This window comes from Trachinotus anak, unplaced genomic scaffold, assembly GCF_046630095.1.
Source record: "Trachinotus anak isolate AG129_WGS33_773 ecotype Australia unplaced genomic scaffold, CSIRO_AGI_Tana_v1 ptg000005l, whole genome shotgun sequence".
NCBI lineage: Eukaryota > Metazoa > Chordata > Actinopteri > Carangiformes > Carangidae > Trachinotus > Trachinotus anak.
Genome location: NW_027273856.1, coordinates 21,685,105 through 21,706,389, shown reverse-complemented (window position 1 = coordinate 21,706,389; position 21,285 = coordinate 21,685,105). Strand labels below are relative to the sequence as shown.

General features: G+C 39.3%; 1 protein-coding gene across 1 annotated transcript; it reads left to right on the top strand.

Moving 5' to 3' along the window:
- The first annotated feature begins 1,037 nt into the window (after positions 1–1,037).
- stum (stum, mechanosensory transduction mediator homolog) lies at positions 1,038–20,293 on the top strand. Its single transcript, XM_071478938.1, has 3 exons — positions 1,038–2,117; positions 13,680–13,880; positions 17,542–20,293. The coding sequence occupies exons 1-2, from the start codon at positions 1,907–1,909 to the stop codon at positions 13,868–13,870; spliced, it is 402 nt and encodes a 133-aa protein (XP_071335039.1). The 5' UTR covers positions 1,038–1,906; the 3' UTR covers positions 13,871–13,880; positions 17,542–20,293.
- Positions 20,294–21,285: the final 992 nt, after the last annotated feature.

The window sequence follows — 21,285 nt, the reverse complement described above, 5'->3', positions numbered from 1 at the left end:
CAAAATCCTACAGATCAATATCTTCCGTATAATTGCCTACAGCTTTCTGGGTTGCTAGGAGACCAAATAGAGATGAGAGAGAGGGAAAGAGAAGAAGAAGAAGAGATAGAGAGAGAGGGAGAGAGAGAGGCCAACACAAAGGCTGAGAATAATTTAAGGGTTTCCAGGGTTGCACCGATTTCTACTCTATCGCTTGTGTTAAAATAGAGTTCATGTGAGAAGAGGTAAAGAAGAATAAAAGAGGGAGAGGAGGTGGAGAAGTGAGACAGTGGGGGGGGGGTACACATGTCTGTTCTTTGGGGAGTTGCATGAATGATTGCTGAGATATTGACACTGGATGTCCCTTCACCTTGTCAACTTCTCCCTGCCATCCATCACCCACAACTCCCCCCACCCATTTTTATCTTCTTTAATCCCTCGTTTTCTTTGTCCCACCTTCCTTTAACTTCTCTCTCCTGTCTTCATTTAGGTCTCTGTGCTCTACGTTCTCTGTCTCCCTTGTTTTCGTGTTTGTTTCTTTTTCAGTCTATATCTGTATTGAATAGATATAAATGGTTTTATATATAATTACAGGGATGAACAACAATTAGTTTTGAAAACATGTTTTAGCATATTACATATTAATACATATAAATCGTTCCCATCGGAAGAAACTGGGGACATTTGCAAATGTCTTTCTATTCTCTCTGTCTATTTCTCCTCATCAAATGCTTGTTCACCTAAAGTAAATGTCTTGTAAATGTATGAATGGATGAAATAAATGCGCACAAACAGCATTATAATCTAAATCTATTAGCATTAAGCCTGTATGTTCATCCTACTCACAAATTTAAATGACTTTAATGCATTTAGTCGTTCAGTGCATTAGCCGTGATTGATGCACCAAATAACAGCTTGTTGAATATGATCGCATTGAACTGTGACATTAGACTGGTGCACTGTTCCTTTAAATGGAGGGAAAGGATGGGGAGCGCATGGAGGGAGGGAGAGATAGGAAGAGAGAGAGAAAGAGAGAGGGAGAGAGAGCGAGAGAGGGAGATGACCTAGTAGAAAAAAGGGGTTGTGGTGTGCACTTTCTCTTCTCTGTCTTGAGAGAGGTGTGTGGGTTGAGCGTGATTTCACAGAAAGAAAGAAAGAAAGAAAGAAAGAAAGAAAGAAAGAAAGAAAGAAAGAAAGAAAGAAAGAAAGAAAGAAAGAAAGGAAGAAAAGAAAGTGACTTCAGAGGAAATTTCTGAAAAGTGCTGCACGTCTTTTGAGGATTTTCCTGAAGACGTTCAAACAATTTTGAGGAGGAACTGTCACTGATTCAGCATCCCTGAAGAACATGTTGGACATGGAAACAAATGGCAGACACCACTGACGTCTGATGAGCCAGAGTGGTCTCTTGAAGGGACTCAAGTGAGGATAAGTCAACAATCTTGAAGAAAAAAAAGTCTCACTTTACTTCAGACTATTTCCTGCTGGGGCATTCATAACTACAAGTATGAGGTGACTTTTCCAGAGGAATAAAGAAGATAACAGCTCTCCAGGGTAGACTGAAATGTAAAGCTTTTAGGCACCAGAATATTCCCTGGATAAATCTGAAGGTTTTGAGAATTGACTGGGAAAATTTTGTACTCCTTAAGCATTTCTGGTTATTCTTTGGACTTATATAGATTTTTGTTTTTTCCAATTAACCACAGATTGAAATTGCTTTTACACAACCTGTTGATGTTGTTATTCATTTGCTAGTGTGACATAGGTGGTGACTTGTGAGCCAAATGTTCATATATACTGCTGAATATTTTAGCTGATTCTCTGGGGATACAATCAATCACTATTGATTATTTTTGTCTTCTTCTGAATCACTAGTAATCTAACTAGAGGGAGAGGGGCTGGTTTTAGTCTTTATTCACAGAATAGTGGGATGGCACAGAAAGAGGGAGGAACAGAGCACGGGCGAGTTAAGACAGGGGACAATCTGGGGGCCAAAGCCATGGCCGGGGCCCCTACAGCTGGCGGAGGAGTGGTGGTGGAGGTCAGGGAGAAGAAGGGACCTCTGCGGGCCGCGATACCAACAATGCCTTTCCCTCTGGCCGTCATCTGTCTGTTTCTGAACACCTTCATACCTGGACTGGGTAAGTTGAGAATCAGGCTTTCATCACGAATTAATCCTTTTTTGCGTAAGGTGGCTCATCTGTCTCCTCCTGATTTATAACGTCTTAGTCTTTCTGTCTATTAATCTGTGTAAAAGAAAGAAAAACACAGTTACTAAGTAAAAACCAAAGAGAGCAACTGTGAGAAAAAGTAAACATGCAGAGTTGAAAACAGCGAAATAAGATACTGAGTGGTCATGAAACTGGAAGACCCGCATGGACACGAGGAGTTTATAGACATGATGCAAGCAGGCATACCAGCAAACAACATGAAAAAAAGAAAAGAAAAAGAAAAAGGAAATAAATAAATAACAGGAGGGACTGAAGAGCGACCGTTAAAGTTTGCAGCCACTGAAAAGTTAAAATTAGTTCGGAAAAAAAAACTCAGGGATTTATTTTTACTCAACCTTTGAAAAAACTACTAATGTTAACTGTGGAGGACACTCTCAGTCTGCTTATGTGTGTGAGTGTGTGTATATTTGTGTATTTTCCTGTATGCCTGCATACATGTGTAAGAAAAAAGGTAGGAAATATAGTGGAGACCCCTCAGTGTTAAAATAAGAGAGTAAACACACACAGCCTCAGTCTGCCAGGTGTTAATGCGCAGCAAATCTGCAGTCTAGATGTCACAGCAGGAACAAATGTCATCACTGTGTGTGTAAAAATCCATCATACGTGTCATCATTATAGGCTGCAGCATTATCACAGCAGGCAGAGACATCATCACTGTGGGCAGGCTCAACATTTGCATCATTATTATAGGTGCAAAACCTGAGATCGTAGTTATTCTGTAAACTTGCGGCTTGTTGCTCGTTGAAGAAGTCAATGAAACAACATCAAGAAAGCACCTAAAAACTGTTCACGGTCATTTATGGATTTCACCAAGAACAAAGTGTTATTGTGGAATATTTTCAGCTATCACATTTCAGCTGTCGCTGTTCTCTGCCATTTCAGCAACTCTTTTCTGGTAGCATTCAAGTCACAGTCAGCTGGAACACACAATGATAAACTGAAGTGATCCACTCAGCAGCAAAGACACAGGTTGATTTCAGTCGGCACCTTCGGAGCTAATCACTGCATTAGGTGTAGTTTTTTTGCTCAAGATCACAATATGGAAATAATGGCCACAACATATACAATACACCAGATACACAGTGCATACATGTAAATAATCACACAGATGTGAATTACATTGAGTGTAAAACTCTGAATATTCCTCTGTGAAGGAAATTGTGTTTCTGTCCAATATTGTCTTGTTTGTCAGATATTTAGCAGATTATCCCAAAAACTACCCAACAGAGTTCAAAGATATCTAGTAATAAGTAGTAGACAGGAAAAATTTTATTAATGCTGTGTTACCATTTATAACCCACTTTATGTTTTCTCTGTTTTTCATAAGTAAAATTTTGAGTTATAACACGTATTTTCATGACCCTGATAAATAGATTGCTGTTGGATATTCAGTTTATTTGTGTATAACTAATTAAATTCTTGTAGCCAGTTTGAAATAAATTGCTGTAACTCTTGGACACAGTGTACAACATTAAATGATTCTAAAAAATTCAGTGCAATTTGACCTATTGTGGTATTGGAGCAACATGAGGAATTCAAATAGCTGTAACTCAGAAGTCCCCAGTCTGACTCATTCTCATTTTGCATAAAGAACAAGTATAAAGAACAAATAATTTAGTAATTTAGATTTAGTTATTCTCTGTTAATCCATCCGTTTGTCTCACTGTGTGCATTCTGATGCAGATACAAACCATTTTCTATTATTAGGACATCTCTTCATTCTGTCCTACCTTTGCATTTTGGCTGGATGTCTGTGCATGTGTGTCTTTGCATAGTAAAATTATGTAACATCTGGTAGCTTAAGACACACAAACACACACAAACACACAGACACACACACACACACACACACACACACACACACACACACACACACACACACACACACAGTAGAATGTATCCACTGTTGCCAAATCCTATTCACACTAAAACAACATTGCTACATAAACATATATAAGCCCACATCATAATTTATACCCACTCACATCAGGCACACACTAACACACTGACACACATGCCGGCACTCACACTGTTCTTCAATTTATATGAGTTCAGTGTTTCAGGGTGAAAGCAGCAGGACATGAAATGATAACAGAAAGTGCTTAAGAGTTTATCTCGGGAAAAGCAGAGCATGCAGCAGTTTATGAAGTGAAGATAATGCTGTGCAAAGAAAAGAGGAGAAATACCGAGATACAGAGAACAGAAAATGTCAGACTGAGATGTTTTCTCTAAAGGTATTGTGAGACTGAGGTCTCCATAGCAATCACTCAGAGCTGAGTCCATCACCAAATAACCTATGATGTGTCCTCTCCGCCCTTCGACTCCGACGTGTTGGTCATAACTCTCGAGGGAGTCATTATGTGTGTTTGTGTGTTTGTGTGTGTGTGTGTGTTTGTGTCCTCTCGTCTTCTTTGTGCTTTCACTCTTATCTTTCACTGCTGAAGAAGGTTTCCAAATTTTCTGATCTTTCTCTCTGATTCATTCTTTTTTTTTTCCTCTCACTTTCACACATTCATCTCTTTTATTTGCTGAAACCTTTTCACAATAAGTGTTGAATTATTAACTGCTTGAAAATGTCACAAACAGCTGTGTAATAAAACAGGGTCAGCAAACACAGAGACCCAAACACTCTGTTTCCCCCCTTTTGGCTGAAATGCTTCCCTCTCTTCAAAATTGTCCCCAGCATGTATGAAAAGCATCAAGGCTCATCCTAGTGTGTGCGTGTGTGTATAACGTGAAAGTGTATGTAGGGTTTGCCAGAATGCCTTGACATTTCATTGAATAGCTGCAGCCAGTTGCCATGACAACACTGACTGAAATGAACACAATGCGTGCGGGATACGATGGGATATGGCTCTGACTCCTGTCAAAGCAGAACAACATATCCAGCAGACATGCAGACACAGGTGTATGAATTAACACTCACAAACATGCACATATACAAAGCGTACCAGCACAATGACAAATAATGTAGGACACTTATAGAACAACAGATAGCACCTGGGTCCTTGGTATTGTTTTATGTCTGTAACATCGCAGTGGAAAGAGCCTATGTGCAGAGCAACAGTTACTGGATCACTTAAACATAAAAACTCACCTGAACTGGAAATACTGGGCTTTCAAAACTGAAGTCACATTTTCTGACGATAACACTGATAAGATGACACAATGTGTGTGTGTAATATATCTCTTTCATTTTTCAAATTGCTGAACATTTGTCCATTTGTCCACTATATGCCAACAAGTCCTCCAAATGAAATGACAAAGTCCATGATCTGACACCACGAGCAACAAAGCAACACTGCTGTTTCAAAAAAAAAATTCTAATCTTAAAATGCACAAAAATGTCTTGGTTGGGGTTGGTGAAAGATCATGGTTTGGGTCAAAGTAACTCATTTTGTTAAAGGAGCGATTTGTAAATGTTGCTATTGCTACATAGCAAATGTTAGCATTAACAGGTTTTTACTCAACAGTCTAGAAGAAAAGTTTCATTCATTGCTTAACTCACATCCCAGTCTCTGCTGTCACAGTGAGACCCATAAGATGTGTCTCAATTCAGGATCTGCATCCGTCGAAGGACACAGTCCATGTTTTGAGTGAAATGAGATGATCTTGTCTATGGAGGATTTACTGTTTATCTTCGGCCACTGTTGTATTCGCTGAGTCTGCCATATTCTCTTTTTGAATACTGATTTTAAAGTGATTCATCACTATGGAGTGAATCTTAGGATGGGTTGGGCCATGTTGTCCTGGAAACAAAATACCTTGTTGCTAGAGATGGAATATCTGGTTCAGTTTGGCGGAGTACCGGTCTAAGCCTTAACAACTGGGTTATTAATTCTGTCACCTGTTTGTGATGAGTCTATGTGTTGGCCACAGCCTTTTATGAGCAGAGTCTTCTCAATGCACTAAAACATTACAATGGCTTATGGGAGTGTCACTGTCAGTCTTGACTCTCATGGACCGCTTTTGTAGTCTCATGGTTCACTGTGTAGTGTTTTTATTGGACAGCAGAGGCTCTAGAGGACAAGGAGACAATGTGAAAACCATAGAACGAATGGTCTTCCTTCCATGCACCATAGATAATGAAAGAAAACAATATAAATCTGAGAGCAACCAATTCATTTGCTGTTACCAACAATTCCACCGACCTAGTTCAATTAACCAGATCTTTGGTTAGTCCACCAACACTACTTCTCATCACACTATAACACAGAGGTCTTCAAATGCAGCCTTCGAAGCAGTACCTGAATTGAGACACAAGCTGTGTGACCTTAATGAATATTAAAAAAACTATTCACATGAGCATTTTCTGATTAATATCTATAGGTTCAGTTTCCCAAAGATAGACTTTGACTATGGCGTAGTTCTAGTCAGCTTTCAGATAGATATCTAAATTTATCCGTTGTATCAGTATCACTATCTAAGCCTTTTCTCTTAAGTGAGACTGATTCACTGTGATTTCAGAGTATATTAAGACTTCTTTCAAAAAAAAGAAAACATGGCTGACGTGTCCAACCACTCAGGTCCGTTCCCTCCAGCAAATTTGAATTCAAGAGTAACGAGGACATTTCGCTGGGAAAATTCATCCAAAAAAACCTCTAGCAGAGCTGAGATTCAGTGGCTTCTTAATGTTGCAGGACTCAATGCGTTTGTATCATTTGGTGCCACTGGTCAGCAGGTATCACTGACTGTTACCATAGAAACATGGCACTTAGTTGTAAACCAGCCTGGGATCACATGGTTAACTGGTCTGATTTTGCAAATGGAGCATTGGTTTAATAAAAAAAAAAATGTAACCTTGAATATTTATTATAGGCTTTTGAACAATACAAACACATGTTGTCTTTTTCATGGGGAAGTAAATTTTATCAAACACATGATGCTTGTGTCAGTTTCTGCTGCCTTTAACCTTTAAGTCTTGCCTTTAAGTTAAAGTTAAAACCACAAATTATGAGATGCGTTTTCCCTTTTTTGTCATTTGATATAATTGTTCAGCAGATTTATAACTGATTGTTACCATGGATACATGGCTCTTAGTTGAAAATTTGCATGGGGGGTAGGGTGGTGAACTTTTTAAGCCTAAAATAAGTCAGTCTTTATTTCTGGGAAACTGTCTAAGTTGGAGGAAACTAATCTAAAAACTGAGACTGGCCCAAGATTTCAGACAAGTCTAAAATAGCTTTGTGAAAGCTGCTTCTGCAGTAAAATTTTTGTTAAAGGAATAATTCAACATATTGGGAAATCCACGTTTACCTTCTTTCTGAGAGCTAGATGAGACGATCGATCATTCTCATGGTAAGGCAACCAGCGGTGATGCATCGATGGACAGATAAAGTGTTGTTTCTCAAGGAATAGTTGCTAGTAGGCACATGATTATTGATCATGGTTAGGAAAAGATTGTGACTATGATTACAAGAAACAAATGTTGACTGGTGAAAGTGTATTCCTAACTGAAACTCAAACCAGAGCTCCTTCTCTCGGGCGCGCTTGTTTTAACTACACACTAATCCTGCCTGACGTTATGTTGCCAGAGCCTGAGATTGCCCCTGAAATGTAATGAAGAGTGAGTAAAAATCTGTTGGTGAGTACCACAGAGGCTGTTAGTCGGTGCAGTGTAAACATTAATGAGCTGTCAGCTTGTAAATAATTACACATACTTATTGTGAAGGAAACTACAGCTCACTAGTTGGGTTGTGCTCTTTGCCATAAGAGGACTGGAAAGGGAGAAGCTTTGACACAGGGTTAAAGTGAATTTTTAAAGTGATTTAGCCCTCAGTGTGAGTGCGTATGCAGAGGTCACGTGTGTGTGTGTGTGTGTGTGTGTGGTGGTGGTGGTGGGAGGGGGTCTATGTGTCTGCGCGCACGTGTGTGTGATTGATGGTAAAGATATTTGAGACACTGCATCAGTTTACTGGGTCATGTTGACGTCTTGCCTCTGGATGCTTGTGAGTATGTGTGTGTGTGTTCTGTGAGACCTCTATCATTATGAGGACCAAACCGGCTCACCACGAAAATAACATTTGGAAAAGGCTCTAAAGGGAGGACACATTTTGTTTGTCCTCCTCATTTGAATGTTTAAAGTTAATTGCGGGTTAGCTACACGGCAAAAGCCAGTTATTGTAGATTAAAGTTGGGTCAAGTTGTGTGTTTATGATTAGGCTCACAGACATGTGGAACAAGTTCAGTGTTTAATTTTAGGGTCTGGGGACTGGGGAAAAGGGTTTCACTCTTACTTGACACCCACTGTACAGTACCCTGATAATCACCACACACATTGTCCATTGAAATGTGACTCGGATCAACAGTTAGAATCATACTGTAAATGTCTGCAAGGCTTATGGCACAACAAACCTCGTTGTTTGTTAAACAATGCGAAATGTTACTGAGGGATGTAATCATGGAAAACCATTCTCGTGTGATGCCACGATGGTTTAATGTCTCTTGACAGTTTTAATCCTGGAGATGGGCTGTATTTCCAACCTGTATCTAGATTAAAGCTTTCTCTGATAAACTGACCAGTTTCTACTTGCAAATATCAGTGTGCACCAATAAAATGTGAAAAGTCTCAAAGACCTGTTTTGGTAAATTATTTTCTTGGCACTCATGTGTCCTCAGACACAGCCAGCTCAGCCAGAGGAAGTCCGTAATGCTCATGTTCTGTGGGCCCAAGAAGACAGAGGCCCTGAGAAAACCTGAAGAAATGTTTCAGTGTACAGTAAACATCCACAGAGTAACTTTCAACGAGGCTGATGGAGTGATATCCACTCCTTTTAATGCAGTTACAGTTGGTTTTACATTTCTTAAGTATTGCAATGCTTTTAATGCTATCTTTTCAAGTAACTTTCCCAACACTCCTCTACAGCACATAGTCTCCTTAAATTGTTCCCTTTCTTTCTCTTCATCCCTCTGTTTTTCTCTCTCCCTTTATCTCTCCTTTTTCTCTCCTTCTCTTTCTGTCTTTCACACTCTTACACTCCATCATTAACCTCCCACACTACCAGTGGGTGCTCTGTAGAGTTCTCTGTGTAATTATAGTCATTAGTCTGGGTAATATCGAGGCACAGACACACGCGCACACACACACGTATGCACATGCACACTCACAATCTCCCACATGCAGCATCCAGAAGATCCAAGAGCTTTTCACACACGGAGGAATGTTAGAGTCGATTTGTAACAGAGCGGTTTAAAGATTTATTAAAGATTCATTAAACCTTTATTATTGCAGGGGAGAATTGTTGAGCACATATATAGGTTGAGTTTTTTTTCATCCATCTCCACACATACAGGGTCGGTTAAGAGCAGTTTGAAATGCTCTGCAAGAGGTCAGCTGCTACAGAGTGTGGAGTAATTAAATTATTTTACCGCTTTGATATTGCCTGTGGTGTGGAATGAATCACATGTGGTAATCTTGGATATTTCATAACTGCTGCTCACTAAACAAAGAGACCATGGGAGGAAAATGAGAAAGCACGGAAATCTGATGCCGATGCTGCCAGTGGCCTATAATAGCAAAAATAAATCTGAGGGTAAATTAAAGTTGCTCTAATTGAAAATTTCATGCTAACAATGGACCAAAAGATTACATGTGCTACATCTTAGTGAAGACACCACAGAGAGCCATCGCCCAATGCTGCAGTTTCCCTCTGCTCTTTTAAGGGCTTTCGTGTCTTTCGATTCATTGTTTTGGTTTTATAACCCGCAGCATTAGTGTTTTGGTTCACTCTTACCGCTCTCATGTCCTTTTTGGCCACAGCAAGCAGATATTTTCCCCCCAAAAAAGGGAAAAAGCGATCTGATACATGTAGGCAAAGATGTGGAGTTGGTGACGAGGAACAGCAAAGACCATAAATGTAGAATTTAACTGCACAATAGTTGCCGGTAAAGACAGCAAGGTCAATAATGCTTGTATTCCGTTATCCATGTTGCTTTGACATCTGGTAGTCGAGGCTGATAAGACCCACTCAGGTAACAATGGGTGTCTGTGTCATAGTTTCCAAAAGTTTCCGTTTTCGCGCGTCCAGACTACAATGCAACCCCAGAGTTTTCAAACTAAACGGGTCCAGCAGTGTTTCCAAAACTCTTTGTTTTCAGGGCTCAAAAACCACGGAGTAGAGATATGTTTTAAAATGAAAATATAGTAGTGTGGATGCAGCCTTAGATATGAACATTTGTCCGGTTTTTGGACTGTGGGACAGAAAAACAAGCAATTTGAAGATTTCAGTTTGGCCCCAGGTGCTTTTCACCATTGAACACACCAAATGATCAAATAATCATAACAAATCTTAGCAGATTATTTGCAGTCCTGATGTACATGTTGATCATCAAATATCCAAACACATGACAGAGACTACAGGAGCTGGTAGACACACAGATAAAAGCTACCAGACCATACAGATCCTGTTTTACACGCCAGAAACTCAGATGGAAGTGATGTGTAACCACTCAGCCACCAGCTTGCTGTCATGTCTGGAGGTGGGCAGCTCCACCAGCAGCCAGAGCATCTGCTGGTGGGTGTGGCCTCTGTGACCTGAAAATTTCTCAGCCTGATCAGACCATATCGGCCCTGGGTGGAAGCTCATTATAGCCCACTGTTGCTCTTTCTTCGAGAGGCTTTGAAATGAGCATCAGCTAAAAGCTTGAAAAGAAAAGTAAATATCTAATTCATCTTTCTCCACATGTATATGTTGAATTAATTTTTTTTTTTCTTTTCTGGGGCTGCTTACTATTCTGGGATTGTGCTGTCTGGAACCCATTCCAGATAAGGCCAGTGTAGGCCATGTGAAAGTAAATATTATGGTGTTCGTTCAGGTTTGTCTGAGATTATGGGACACGCTGAGTGTATCTGGTATGTCTGTGTTTGTATGGAAAGAGTCATTGCGGCAGGGCGCTGAGTTTTTCATTTGCCTGTTAATTTATAGCTAATCAAAAAGAGATATGTGGAAATAGAGAAGTGGACAGAGAGGAAGACAGAGAGGAAGACACTGATAGAGAAAAAGTGATAAGATGCTAACTTCTACATGAGTCGACTTTGGCCTTTCCTCACTCCCAAGACCCACGATGCAGCTGGCAGCCTGGCCATTCTTGTTCCTCCCTCCCCCCACCTGCTTGGCTTGCACTGTTACTTGAATTCCTCCAATGTGACAAGAAATGCAGCTAGCAGAAAGAGAAGGGCCAAGGCCATGATGCAAACAACGCCCACCACGCATTTCTCGTGTCGCATTCAATTTTCACAGCATTCAGTTCAGGATTTACCAAAAGGTACACAAACCCTGCAAAGAGAGAGTCCAAACATCAGATGAGCCTTTGAATAATTTCAGGTTTTGTACAAATGAAAACATTTCTTAGACTTCATGAATCAACCAGCAAGGACCTTATATTCAGACAGTTTTACAAAAGGCATTTTATACTCAATAAGACTTTCTGAAAGTAAATAAGAAAGTGGAATAACACTGAAATACAAAATCACACTGAGAATGTTGAAGGTTAACTGGTGTGTCTCATAAATATTTAGAACTAAAAATAGGTAGAATTAAGCAAACCCTGTGGTCGGTGGCTGAATTATGTGGAATGAAATCTGATCCTGTATAATGTTAAAAGATTCACGGGTAACAGTCATAAAATGTATAAATGTCCATAATAATGCTGGACCTCAGTAGGTCACTATATAGTCCTGGTTTAAAAGAGACTGTGGCCAGATTGTAGCCAGTACATACACCTTGCCCAAGAATACATGAATACTAGACAAAAATTTGCTGTTATATTTGTATAATGAATTGAGGTTTTCTGCCAAAAACTTTAGACAATATTTTTGGAGGTACTGTCTGTTTTAATGCGATCAGTCAAAGACTGGGCCCAGATGGCAATAAATACTGGATGGTGAATTATCATCAAGAGCTGACTAGATTGAGAAAAGCTGCAGCAGATGAAAGAATGTCATATGCAGCGGTGACATAAATATCGTCGAGTTACATAAATGTTGTCTTAAGTGGGGCGTGCATATTTCTGAGATGAGATGGAAGAACAATGGTGGCACTGATTTCAATGGGAGACTTTTCAATTCTCTCAGACTGTTTAATTCTCTTTTCTTTATTTATGAGAAAACTTCTATCTATTTTTGGATTCCCCCTCTTATGTCTGTGTTTAAGAGGAGTGGGAACAGGACATTGAGGAAGTTTCTATTTACAGAACTGTTATGTTTCAAAATGAAAATTACAAGTCATAAAAAAATAAACAATAAAAAAACAGATAGGGTGCAACAGTGCTAGCTAAGAAGGCAAATCTAAATATACCATTGATAACATGAGGTAGACCTGGGATACAGAGTAAATTCAGTGTGTGTTTGTGTGTGTGTGTGTGTGTGTGTGTGTGTGTGTCCTTTTCCTGAGGTGATGTTGTTATGGAAACATTCTATGATGAAATAATCTGATTTGTGAGCACTGAGGTTTACACTTGCCTCTGTGTTTGACACATGCACACAGACACACACACGCACGCACGCACGCACGCACGCACACACCAACTGTAACATGAAGAGGTTCTGGGAAGTTACAGGTCTCCAGACAACAGGACGAGGGGTGATATTGGATTTCATTCAGGCAGATGAGCATCGTCCGCTGAGATAATCCTGTTTCACTTTAGAAGCAGTGGATGTGAGCATGTGAGCTCTACTCTTTTCCAAGGCATAGATCCACTGCAGCCACGGCCAGATACTCACCAGTACTGACTCACTTACTCCAGTGTGAGATAACACTGTATTGAGCAGTTTCAGTCTACAACTGTCTACTGCACTGTATATGATACTACCTAGGAATATGCAACAGTATATGGTCGTTTAAGTTGGGGGAAATGTTGGGAATATCTCTAAAACTACTAGATGGAGTTCCTGAAGCTTTCTAACTTTGCTGATTCCCTGACTTTTTTAGTAAAATATATCAACAATTAGGCTACTGTGTGGATTATCATGAAATCAGTTACAGTAATACAGCACACGGTGTTGAGAGGATGAACCTTTGGTGCACTACTAACCACATTCCCTCACTAATCACTAATCAGTCATTGTGCTTAGCAGTAATTAGCAAGTGTTACCATGCCAACATGCTAAAGTAAGATAGTAAACATGGTAAACATTAGCTGCTAAGCATCAGCTTGTTAGCAAGCTGTCATTGTGAGCATGTTAGCATGAGCAAGCACTGCTGTGAATTACACTGTGTCATTGTTTCAGCGGCGATCAGCTCGTGTCTCTTCTAGTTTATCTCATTTGAAAGTCTGGAGTCTTCTGTCCGGTATACGTCACTAGAAATTAAACAGAGTGGAAATCTCATTCAAAGTATTTCATCATGTCAAATGCACTGACGTAATACAAAAGTACCTCATGGTTGTTAAAAAAAAAAAAAAAAAAAGTTTTCATTGAACTGTGTAGTTTTTGTTTTGTGTATAACAAGATGTCTTCCTGGGTTTGTCCCACAGGTACTTTCATTTCAGCGTTCACGGTGCTGTGTGGAGCTCGCAGTGAGCTGATCTCTGAGCGAGGTGTGTGCTGTGTGTTCTGGCTCAATGTGGCAGCAGCCCTGATCCAGATACTGACTGCCGTTATCATGGTGGGATGGATCATGAGCATCTTCTGGGGAATGGACATGGTCATCCTCGCAAGTCAGTAGTTGTCCATCTGTGTTTGTCTTTCTGACTGACTGACAGTCTTTCTTTTCTGTTCTCTTCACCTTTTATCTCAGTCTCGTCTCCTTTTCTTTTGTCTGTCTCACACATACCGTGTAGTGGGTGGCTAAGGTCGGTGTATAAAGTACATCTAAAAATTGTGACATGTTTACAGCATGAAAGTAGAATTATAACAATTTTCAGGTGTCTGGGTCAAACATCACTGTCATGATAAAGTCAGGGTAACAGTCTGCAGCGATGTGAGAAATAGAACAATTAAATCCTTGTCAGTTTCATTTTTCAGTTTTCCAAGGCCTTTTGGCAATAATGTAGTGATTGCAGTCTCGTCAGTTTATCTGATGCATCTGTCACAATTCAAGTGCACAGACACTTTTTCAAATTGACTAAAAACTATTAAAAACTCATCACTGAGCCACTCTGTTGCACTGGGTGGCATATTCCTTAATTATGATATGCACAGACAATGTAGTTTATTTTGACTCCCTCATATACTGTCAGGTTGCCAAATGAATATTAATCTGCAGCTCTACAAATGCACTATTTACTTCTGTTTGATTAATATTTGCTGAAAACAGCATCCAGCTGTTTAATTTAAAAAAAAAATTATTAATCTTTAGTTGAAACCAGTGGTTCAGGTGCCACAGACAGTCCATTGGAAAGCATTGAGAAACGAACTTATTATAGGTTCAGGATTTTTCATTTCATAGGATTTGTTGACAATAACAAAAATATGGAACCTTTTCCTTTAAGTCTTGTGTTCACAACATGGAGCAAATTAGCAGCACTTGTTTAAAGAGTCTTGTGTTTTTTGCAGAAATATCCGATGAAAGAAAGAAAGAAAGAAAGAAAGAAAGAAAGAAAGAAAGAAAGAAAGAAAGAAGCAGAGGTAGATGTAGATGTAGAGACAGAGAGGTTGGGTAATTTCACTGTCTTCTCTGTCAGAAAGTAGTGTCTTCTCCTCAGGCATTGATGCACGAACAAGTGCTGACACACACACTCACACACACACACACGCACAGAGAGAGAGAGAGAGAGAGAGTCACTATTGTCTCATTGCACCGAGGCAGCCTTTGTATTACCATAGTACTGTCATCTTTCCCTATGTATGAGTATGGGTATGTGAGGTAATTGCTGCCTGCGTGTGTATCGAAACGTGTACATGCTTGTAAGTGTCTGTGTGCGTTTGTGTTTTTGTGTGTGTGAGTGTGTGAGGTACAGTAATTGTGTGGGAGTGAGCAGCCCCCCCGATGTGTTTTTGTTCGCTGCTCCCCACTGTTTTTCAGGCCGCTGGGCACACGTCTTATTCAACTGTTGCTGCTTAAATCTATCGTCCTAATAGCGCTCACAGCTAGCAGTGTATTGAATATTTATATTGAACATGAAATTCATTTTCCTGTTAGCACTGAGGGTCAAACTGTCGTGCTGAAATCATGCATGCTCTTTCATACTAAGATTCATTATTATTCAGCTACTCATCACCACAGTACATGACTTGGAGCTTTAGGCTCTTATTGAGCTATTACCTCTTCCTATGCAATGAATCACTCTGATAATGTTTCATATTTATCAATTTTCTCCTTCCATTTCTGTCTTTTTATTCCCCTCTAATGAGCCCGAGTTACACATGATCAATGTATTCTTTATTTCCACACCTCCATCTCTACAAACTCCCCTCCTTCTCTTCTCTTTCTCCATCTATCTAATGATCATGATATGATCTTCCTCCCACTGATCGCCTTCCTCCTGCCTTTCTCTCTATCTAATGATTGTTCCTATTTGATCTTTCCATATCCTTGCTCCCTTTCTTTCTCTCTCATATTATTCCTCTCACTCTCTGCCCGCCCCCAGTTTCCCTCTCCACCTCAGTTTCTTCTTCAGTTTTTGTTTTCTAGTCTCTCTGTTTCCCTCTTTTCCTGTCTCCATCTCTTTCTGTTCATCGATCCAGTGAACCAGGGTTGTGTTACTGTAATTGTGTACATGATGTATCTGAATCAAACAAGGTCAGATCAGATTTTCTTTCCTCCTTGAAAGTTCCTAGAGTGCATTGTTTTGCCTGTTCTGTGTTACTCCGAGACAGTCAACATCACATATACACAGAGTGCTTGAAAACTTGAAAACAAATCCCGACTAACTGTCTCTGTCTTGTTTCTTCTCTCCTCCCGCTGCTCCCCTTCTTCATGAACCGCAGTTTCTGATGGTAGGTGTTTCTTTTTTTTCCTTTACTCATTATCAACAGTTTCCCAGTGAGTTGAAAAAAATGTGACATAGGGGCATATCACAGAATGAATAGTCAGCTTGACTAAAATTAACACAGATATCAAGTATGCCAAAACAAATAACCACATTTCCCAGGCTTAGAAATAACATTTATTCAGACCTTTCTCACGACCTCTCATTTGGGCTGTACAGGAATTACAAAATATGTCTGGTATCCACAAAAAGGCAACCTAATCCTCATGAGTTCAAGCATCAAAGTTCAAGCTCTCAAATCATGGTCTTCATCAGTGGACGGAGTTTGCTACGTTGTCATGGAACTCTGGACGCATGAACTCTTCTAGGACTCCTTGTCCATGTTGGCTTAAACATAAAGTATCAAAGTTCAGTCTTGATGAACAGTAATCAGCGGTTGCAGTTTGCACAGTTGTCCCATTCAGAGAGGAGGAGCATGTGATGTGGCTGAAAGCCTCGTGACCAATGAGCAAACGTCATCTGCTTCATCTGGTAATCGATGAGAAATTTCGAGAACAGCTGCCAAGATCTGTTTAAAGGTTACCTATTTATGTTTATATTTGGAAGGATTTGGAGTCTACATTGTATATGTCCATGTTTGCTTGCTAGGAGTCTTCTTCTTCTTCTCCCCTGCCTTCGTTGGCACATTGCTCAGTTTCTTAGAGACGAACTGGCACCAACTGTTGATCAGTGGAGGACTGTAAAACTGTCAGCAGGACTGTACATCACAGAGCCCTCCAGGATGTGATGCTTACAAGAAAGGGACCCACTCTTTAAAACATTCCTCTATGGTGCCAATAGTTGTCAAAAATTGGCACCTTTAAAAACGGGAATGGGTTGGATTCCTTTTAATGTGTCAGTTACACAAGGACCTGTCCATCATTTACTTGAATGGACACCGCTCCTAGCCAAATGTACACCGATACTTACCTGCTCACAACGCACAAACTGTGTACTTTGTGAGGCTGTTACACGTCTGATTTTAGAAATGGTGGCTTATTAATAAGAGAAGTATCTTATCCAACACTGATACAGTCTCTAATCAATCTGAAACCATAGTGCAAGCCAGACTGGTATTGTTTCGTCACTCTGCGGAAGTTGGGGTAATGGATAAACCTGCCAGCCAGTACTCTATAATGATTTAGCTTATGATTTAGCTCTTAATGCCTCAGCCTAGCTCCTGTAGCTGTTGCCGACCTCTCTGCTTTCACTTCCCTCAATTAAATGAAATGAAGAAAGGCAATTACTGTCAAAAGTTCAAAATAAATGTTTTGTAATCACATGCAGTGCTTTAAAACGTCTCTTAACTGGGGCCATAAAAGCCAGATAATAGTTTGCGATGATGATTTCTACAAGCAGTCAAACATCTTTTTCTTTTCCCTCCCCTCTATCTGCATCTCACCTTCCTCTTCCTCAGGCTGCAGAGAGCAGGGTGTTCCCCAAGATGTCTGAGAGACGCCGCTCTCATGTTACCTGATGGCTCAGGACCACTTCACTTCCCTGGAGCCTGACGGCGACCTTCACCTTTGTGATGACCTGTAGCTGACAACAGAGAGAGACAGAGACCTGATGAAAATGGGTCAGTCAAAGCAAATGGAGAGACTGGCTGGTTTTGATTGGTCAACACCAGGTCGCATTTAGATTTACAATTAAAAGAAACAAGACGGGAGGAAGAGACTTAGAATGTACAGTCACAAGAAATAGAATGGATAAACAAAAAAACAAAAAAACAATGTGTTGTTTTGTATATTGTTTAGTGATTCTAACTGTAATTTTTGAATTCTGTCTTTTGATATTTTTTATTTGATCAATTTGACTACAAACTACAAATCAGTAAAAACCGAAAGTCAACTCCATATTTCCTACAGGACATGATGGCATTAATGAAGAAGAAAGGACAATTTGTTACCATGAGAACATGGCCTGTGAATTTTGCCAGAATCCAGTAGAAAAATACATGTAACGTGTATTGAGCTTAATGAGGAGAATAGTTTCCACAACCAGTTCTCAGTGCCCCTGAACCTACTGCCTGGTGCAGCTGCCACTCCACTTAAACCAGTTTATTTCACTGTTACATCTTTACTGTCGCAGTTCACTGTTTCAAAGACGGACTTTAGCACTCGCCTCTAGTGTGTTTTAGTGGCCTTTCTGTTGTGATATTGACACCATTTTGCTGCTCTGAAAAGATACAATATATTTAACTTTAAGGGGTTTGAGGTTCTTATTCTTAAACATGTTCAATCTTCTCTAAATGGTGAAGAAAACAGTGTTTACTTGTGACACAGCTAGTTCTGTACTGTAAGGTTCATATTATGTTCACTGAGTCCAACAATCACTGCGCACAGAATCAGAAACTGTTCAAGCAATGAGTATTGAACAAACATGTAATCAAACTATTAATGTTTTTGGTACTTAATATTCAGTATAGACAGTTTAAATGATAACTTGATTATGATGACAGTATTAGCAACTCTGCCATTAGTCTTACTGTAGGTACAGCAAAGTGTTTTAATAGCAAACACATGCTGTATCATTATTTGTCACAAGATGCATGGTATCCAGAAATGTTAGGGCTGCATTAACAATGACTCATCCTACCTGATAATTATTAGATTTGATCTGTCGTACCTCTTTAATGTGTTAATCAGTGTCAAAACGATGTTACACATTATTAGTGTTACATAGTTTAAAAAATATCAGCTCTCCTCACTGGCCTCTCTGGGGAAATACAGTCACCTACCCACTCATCACATTATGACATTAAGATTCAGTTACACTAATGTCATTGAGGTTTGTGACTGGGGTGCTCTGTTTAAATGGCTCATTTCCAGTGATGGATGTGGGGCACTCTAAGTCAACATCTCCCATAGGCAACTCCAGTGAAAATATACACATCATAAAATCGTAAGGTAGTTGAATTCACAGTAGTGTCGAGTATAAAGCCAAAATGTGTACATTATAACAACGTGTGGGTGTTTGTGTGTATGAGTGATTATGTGCAATATGGAGTTTGGGGAATAATATATATGGTGTGAACTCAGTATCACAATGTGGGCGGGGTATATAGGTCATAAATGAAGATGAACAATTCTATCATGTTCTAAACTCATAAAGCTGTAATATTTAACACAATAACTGCCTTAGAGGTGTTGATCCAAACAAAGCTTATCCCCTGATACCACATTAGCTTTCTCAGGCACTGTATCATTGGCTTATTTCCCCGAAAAATATCCAAGAGTATCAAAAGTCAAACAACCTTAAACGAAAAGAATCAAACCAGTTAGCATGATCCGTAACACTGATGGAAAACAGTAAATCAAAATCACTGCAAGTGCACTTGCAGGAAATGAGCACTCATCCCATCTTACCGCCGGAAAAACTGAATGGGCTCCAGTAAACAGCAGATTATTACAGCTTTTGTTATATTGGACAGATTCTGCAAATGTAATGCAGCATTTCTGGGTAAAAATTGAGATACATTTATTTATGGTGAAATCCCAATATTGTTTGGACCTCTACAGGAATCAAACCTTGTTTGCATAATTTGATAGATTTTTTTCCTCAACTATCTCTCTAGGGTTTAATTCAATATCTTAGCCAAATGCCTTTTTGAGAGTACTACTGTACTTTCGGATGACAACACTCATGTTTTCATGTTTTGACTGTGTATATGTTGTATAGTTTTTGTTTGTGAGAAAGATGATGATGATGTCTGTAATCCTGATGATATTTTATGCCTTAAAAATGACCAGTGTTCTCCCATAGGTGTTTCTGTAGCAGTAGCGCTGGAGTTTCTTTATTTCGTTTGGGTTTGGGTGCAGTTTATAGATTTGAAATAATTGTTATTTGAACAATTTATTATAATCAACCTTTTAGCCCTAAACACTGATTATGTTTCAGGGCGAATATTGACAAATTGTATTGTTTTTTTTTTCCAATGATGATGGTGTTGTTTGCATTATATTGTGGAATAAACACACTGCCATGTACAGTTTTCTGCATGCATATCTTTGATGTTAAATGACTGAGTAACAGACACATGCAGACACAGACTAACTTAACTATTTTAAGATTGTAGCTTTATTCTGTGACTTTGCAATATTGTTTTTTATTTTAAGCCCTTTGAGATGACTGATACAAAATCTTGCAATTAAAAAGTTTTGGTTCAAACTACTGAATACTTGTGATTGAATGATGTATGTTTTGGATGTAATGTGAATCAGTATTAGCCATAATTAATAGTTATAGTGCATTTTATAGGAGAAAGTATTTCCTGTTGCCTGTGTTCCAGCTGGTCGAGAGACTCATCCTGCTCTGAGACGGACAGGCAGAGATGAGGATCTGAGGAATTCTGCAGTCATTGTTTATCATGGCAAAATATTGTGCACTCAGAGAGTAGCACTTACCCTTATAGGTATAATATCAGTATGTGCGCATTTTAATGTAAATAAACGATGTGTCAATTCACATCTGATTCATGAATAGACATCTCTCTGAATATGTTTGATCTTGCAACAGAACTTGACATGAAAACTGTTGTCTCTGTGGTGGCTGTGGTGTGGTGACACTTTGGATATTTCATTTTACTCCACAGTTTGATCTAAATTCAGTTTTTGACTGTTTGTTTTTCAGACTCATTTGTCAAATAGAAACTAAAATAACATTTCAGCGAGCACTTTTTCTTCTTGAGCACCACTTATGAATTTATTTGTTTAAACGCCATTGTGAAAACACCATGTGACTCTATATGGCAATGTCTAACAGTTGGTCCATCACTTTGGTCAAGACTGAAGTACCTCAACAACTACTAAACGGGCTGCCATGTTTAACAACATTTAGTGATAGTTTAGTTTACTTTAGTTTCTCTTCCAGCACCTTTGTCAGGTCAAACTTTTAATTTGACAATACTTTGGTTTATGAACAAACCAGTTCCCATTAGCATTAGCTGTACTTGTTAAGTGCTAATTATCAATTACTAGCATGCTAGCACACTAAACTAAGATGATAAACTTGGTGAACATTAAACTTAAAATCAGCATGTAAGCATTGCAACTAAGAGCAACATTGTGGAAAATATTTAACATTAGCATTTGCCTCAGTGTCAGATCTGCCAACACAGCTGTAAGCAAATATTTGCTATTCCATATTGCTTTTGTAAAACTACAGTGTT